This window comes from Mandrillus leucophaeus, unplaced genomic scaffold (assembly GCF_000951045.1).
Source record: "Mandrillus leucophaeus isolate KB7577 unplaced genomic scaffold, Mleu.le_1.0 Scaffold185, whole genome shotgun sequence".
NCBI classification, from domain to species: Eukaryota; Metazoa; Chordata; class Mammalia; order Primates; family Cercopithecidae; genus Mandrillus; species Mandrillus leucophaeus.
In genome coordinates this window covers 1,176,149-1,181,595 of record NW_012101865.1, presented here as the reverse complement: position 1 = coordinate 1,181,595, position 5,447 = coordinate 1,176,149, and the positions used below count along the sequence as shown (strand labels likewise).

The 5,447-nt window shown below is 51.6% G+C and overlaps 1 protein-coding gene across 4 annotated transcripts in view; it reads right to left on the bottom strand.

Annotated features, from left to right (window-relative positions):
- GRHL3 (grainyhead-like 3 (Drosophila)) overlaps window positions 1-4,319 on the bottom strand; it is a 44,975-nt gene extending 40,656 nt beyond the window's left edge. For 2 of the 4 annotated variants that reach the window (XM_011977868.1, XM_011977870.1), the window contains exon 1: window positions 4,073-4,319. In XM_011977868.1, the coding sequence (XP_011833258.1) occupies window positions 4,073-4,089 (17 nt within the window). In that variant the 5' untranslated portion in view covers window positions 4,090-4,319. Of the gene's footprint in view, window positions 1-521; window positions 598-3,893 lie in introns of those variants that run through there. The other 2 variants (XM_011977871.1, XM_011977869.1) reach the window with 2 other exon arrangements.
- Window positions 4,320-5,447: the final 1,128 nt, after the last annotated feature.

Sequence of the window (5,447 nt, the reverse complement as noted above, 5' to 3'; positions counted from 1 at the left end):
GAGGTGGCTATTTTTATCATCGTTTTATATGCGCAAAAACTGACAGGTTAAGGAGCTCATCCAAGCCACCCAATCTATAGGTGGCAGACCTGGGCTTTAAACACAGGTGTGATCTTAGAACTAAGCTCTCAGCCTGCTGACTCAGCAACAACACTGCAGGTCAGTAGTGGATTTGGGAACCTCCTGCTTCCCAGTCCTCTGCCTGGTCTCCCAGGCCAACAGTTTTACAACTTGGACACGCATCAGAATCACCTGGAGGGCCTGTGAAAACACATAACGCTGAGCCGTACCCCCAGTTTCTGATTCAGTAGGTCTAGGGTGGGGCTGAGAATTTGTATTTTTAACTAGTTCCCAGGTGGTGGTGGTGATGATGATGATGATGATGATGGCCCACGGGCCACAGTTTGAGAACACTGTTCTAGGTGTTCTCTTTCAAAATAATGACTCCCTCTTCCCCCTAACAATTCCAAAGGTAACATAGGTTTGTAAAATACAACAAATACATAAAATGTGGAACCTACAGAAAAATAGGAAGAATGGAATTCATCCACATTCTTCTGCTCAGAAATAACCACTCTTAACAGTTTGGCGTATTTCTCTGCCTTCTTTTCAGAGTCTAAGCACAGAGGAAGCAGGGTGGCTTATGGCTGCTCGGCTAAGACGCAGTTATAATCCCAGTGCTTCCGTGAAACCTTGGGCAAGCCTGAACCAAGTCTGGGTCCCCTCTTCGGCAAAACTGCATTTACACTCCCATCCCTCATTAGTTCGTTGGGAGGGTTAAAGAAAAGCGTGTATTTATCAAGGACTCGACACAATGTCAGATGCGGAGTCAGCGCTCCATAAATGTTGGCTGTCATTTTTGTTCGAACATAAGAGAAAGCCGGATGATCCCATTTGGGTTTCAGCCCTGTTGCCCCTCTTCACTCCTCCGGTGGTTCAGTGGGAGCTCTGCCGACCGCCTGGCTGCGGCCACTCACTGCTGGGACTGCGCGGCCTGCCCCTGGCCTGGGTCCGGGCGCCTGTCCGCTCCCAGCAGCTGGTGGAGCCGCAGGACCCCCGCGCAGCCCGGGCCGCCGCCGTTAGGGTTGGCTCAAGCCTCTCGGCCCAGTCCGCCAGTTTTATAGCCCGAACTCAAAGAGGGCTTTTAACTTTTCATTCAGCAGCAGCGTAGCTCCGACTTTTAATAACACACCTCGTGCACGACAAAAATTTGCTCCTGGCAATCATGGTTTCGACCACAAAACCACAGCGGGGAGGCGTTCCTGGTTAACTCTTTCAGCGCTCCAGGCAGTCTGGAGCCGGCGCTCCTGGAGATCAGATAGACCGGCGGCGGCGGCCGCGGTCAGGACTGCGACGCTTCTCGGCCCCATCCCCCAACCGAGTCGCGCCTCTGCGAGGCTGAGGGGGAGACTCCAGGCGGCGGCGGTGGGGCCCAGAGAGCACGGAGCGAGGCTGCGGGGGACGTTCCGGCCTCGGTGCCTTAGACCTACTGTGTGCCAAGCCCCTTTGCGGCGAAACTCTACTGGGCTGTCAACGGGGCCTGCCTGGAGGGCCGGGGGATGGCAGGCGCTCCAGCGGGGAACAGGAGGTCACCAGCGAGGTCGCCAGCGGCTCCAATTCCCCGGGGCCCCGACGCACCTTCAGGAAAACCCGACGGCAGCCACCTCGCGGGCTCTAGCTGTTTTCCCGCGATACCCGGGCGGTCGGCAGCGACTTCCGGCGCCCTCGGCCGCAGCCCAGGATCCCTTGCGCCCTGCCGTAGCCCGGGGCTGCCCAGGGCTGCGGGCTCCAGGCACCCAGAGCACTGCGACCACATGAAAGGCCCGGCGCTCAGCACCCGCCAACCACCGCCAGCTGGTTTCTAACTACACCGCCGGGGCCTCCATGCTTCTCAGGGGCCAGCCTTCGAAGTGCCGCCTTACACCCGGGGCCTGCCCACCGGGCGGGCGCGGATGGAGCTCCCGGTCCACACTGGGGAGCTCACAGTTGTTCCTGCCAGGTAGGTGTTACAGACAAATGAGCAGACTGAGTGTCAGGGAGGACAAACAAATTCACCAGGATCCTGCTGTTGGTAAGTGGCAGAATTTAGAGTGACAGACAAGTCTCACTTTTTCCACTATATCAAGGCCTGGCCAGAGTTGGCCATTCCGTGAGGGCCCAAGCTGTAAGCTATGGCCAGTCCTCTTGGCACTTTTTAGGAGAATGCCGAGGCCGCAGCAGCAACAGCAGCTCAGAACTTGCAAGCCAAGCACCGGGTGTCCTCCCCTTATCAGTAGGGGCAGCCGAGCCCCCAGGCTCTGCCATTGTAATCTCAAATGGTGGCTTGGAGTCCGCCTGCAGTTACTCAGCAGGCAACTGGCTTTCCCTCACCCCACCCCAAACTGAGAAGCCTCAACTGTCAGCGGATCTGACTTCAAATCCAAACCATGAGGGAGGAGAAAAGCAGGAAACCTTTCTGTTCAAGTAACCCAGCTTCAGAACACATACCCCCTAACGTACAGCAATGAATAGATTCTGTAGCCTCCGCAGTTTTAGCCAGCAAATTTAAGTGGGATGGAGACACATCTCAAAGATTTTTTGTGTGTGTTCAAAGTATGGAAAAATAACAAGAGGTTCGGGAATGCTCATTGATTGGTTATTTCTACATGAAGGAACAATGGTGTTACTAGCATGTTCTCCACCAGCCTTAAAAGCAATCACTATTCTAAAGTTGTCAAATCCCCTAACAACCCCATGAGGTGGATACTACTGTTGGCCACAATTTACAGGTGAGGAATAAGTGACTTGCTCAACATCACACAGCTGTAAGTGCTGGAGCTGGGACTTGAACCCAGGTGTCAGCACCAATGCTCCTGCTCTTATTCTCATTGTGGTCCAATTGTCAATACATTGTCAACCCCGGGAAATTCATTCGAAAGAAATGTGCCTGTTAAACCAAGTGATTGTGCTGTGAACATGAAGAGCTGAAGGGCTAGCTAGAACATAGAATCCTGTCTGCAATCAGAACCTGGCACTGCTCTGCCCACAGATCTTCAAGTTCTTAAAACAGTCTGTTGAGGAGCAGTTAGGAAAAAGATGGTACAATCCTTGCCTCTGCCCACTCACCTCTGAGGGTGGCAGGAAAAGGAGAGCCTATGTTTAAAGGGTTCCGGCTTCTGCCAGCAACCTGAACCCAATCTAAAGCAGTCCAGATCCCAGCCTCATCCTACCTTCTCTAAGGTCTGGACCCCAAGAAGGACACCATGGTGAAGATGAGCATAAGTCAGTCAGGATCTTAAATCTCAGATGTGGGCAGGAAAGCACATGCATCCTGCCAGCCCACAGAGGTGACCTATCAAAAATCCCTTCTCAGCTTCCCCAGCCTTAGAACTGCCTCTGAATAAGATGAACCACATTTTACTGAACGCATCTTTGGACCATAGCTTTACGCTAAGCATTTTACAGCATTTATCACACTTAACTCTTTCAAGAATTCTACAAAGCATTCTTGTACCTGTTTTCCAGATGAGGAAAATGAAGCCCAGAAAAATTGAGATCACCCAGGGACAGAGCCTGGATTTGAACTTAGGTCAAGCCCACTACAGAGAGTACACATGCTTAACCACCACACTGTAACCTTCCCACTTGGGACTGTTCCAGCCCACTAAACAAGTCCCTTTAGAGAAACTCAACTCTGCCTAAGACAGCTCTTAGAACTACCTCAAAGAAGTTCCTTTTGGCAAGAAGATAGAAAGCCTCGATGGGACTGGGATTGTCTGATTTCCAAGGCCCCTTCAGAGGATCAAAAAGTGGTGCCAGAAACCTTCACAGTTTCAGTCTTGTGTTTCCCTGCCTGGCTCGAAACTGCTCAGCAAAGAGAATGAGAAAAACTATTTTCCCAGGGAAACACTCACCTCTAGCTTGAGACTGGGGCTTGCCTTGACACGCCAAAGTAAGATCGTCAGCCCATTCATTTACCCTTACAAATTGCTCTGTGAATCCCGGTGCCGGCCTCCCCGCTCTTCCCCCTCCAGGAAACCCCATCCAGCCTCCACGCCCCGAGAGCAGCAGGTATCCACCGATGTTTACTCACTCAAGTTCATTCGACATCTTCCTGCTCCCAGGCTCCGACGATCAGCACTGAGGTTCTGCTGACCGCTTGTCTCTAATTCTTGCCTGACACAGACATTCTCTGCCCAGGGAAGTGTTTGATTTATGTTGAGGTTTGGGTGTCGAGATTTTGCTGACAGGTAGGTTCCCAGCAGCGCTGGCGCTGATTGGCTACAGGTACAGGTGCCCGCGACTGGAGGTATACCTCAACAGGTGCAGCTGTTAACTCTTAGCCCGCCGAGGAGGGCGGAGCTATGGGGGACTGGCTGGGTGGAGCTGGCCAATTCCTTCCTTGGTGAGGGGGTGGGGGGTGGAGATGAGGGAGGAGGGATGGAGAAAAAAATGTTGGAAAGAAGCAAGATAACTAGAGGAAAAGTACAGGGACAAACAGATAACCTGGCTTAAAGGAAAACTTGATTCCTGTTTCTAGTGGTCCCAGATACCCAGAAACATCCCCACCCGCACATTTCTTTGCCCCCTCCTTCTGTACCACTGGGGAATTCTCAAAGGAGAGAGCAACTTTTCCCAGGTAGATCTTTGTATAAGTTCCCTTTTTTTCGGTTTCCCCTTTAAGATAATACTTATGAATAATCTTTTACAGTTACTCAAGTGACTTCTTTTGGTTCTTAGAGTAACCCACTGTGATAGATTTATTATCGCTTCCCCCTTCCTCTTCAACACACATTTTACAGATGAGGGAGGAAACGGAGGCCAGAGAGGCAAAGCGCCTTACCCAAGGGCACAGCTAGCGAGGTCCCAGCCCAGATCCAATCTGCAGTCATCTCACTGCAAGTCTGGCTGCCCCTTGGGCTGAAGTCAGTGGCCTCAATTCAGCAGACATCCATTGAGCACCTGTTGTGTGCCAGACCCTACTCTGGGTTCTGGAGAAACTGAGGCCAGAAAAACAGGGTTACTGTTCTAGAGGAGTTTACAAGAGTTAAACAAGAGTTTATCTGGGGGGGATGTGTGTTGGTGGCAGGGGGTGGGGGAGTAAAGGAGACCAGGCTTTTATTGGGTGTGAAGGGGGTGTGGGCAAGCCACATACCTCTGCTTAGCACAGAAGGGATAGAAAAGTTGAAGGCGCCTCCAAAGCCTCAGCCAGCTGGTCATTTCACAGGCGCCAAGTGCTTCGTTCTGTATGGGGAACTTGGGAGAAATTCAATGCCTGATAGATGAAGTAATTGTGGAGTAATTGCTGTGAGCTGTCTTCTATGAAGAACAAGCTTGGTAAACCCCAGAATATCCACAAACACAAACAGGAGAATGTTAGAGCTTTTTAAAGAGCTTCTTCCAGGATTAGTTTGAAATTAAATCTAAGCCAGAGATCTTGGCATCTTTGTTTCCCTCTCTCTTTCAAT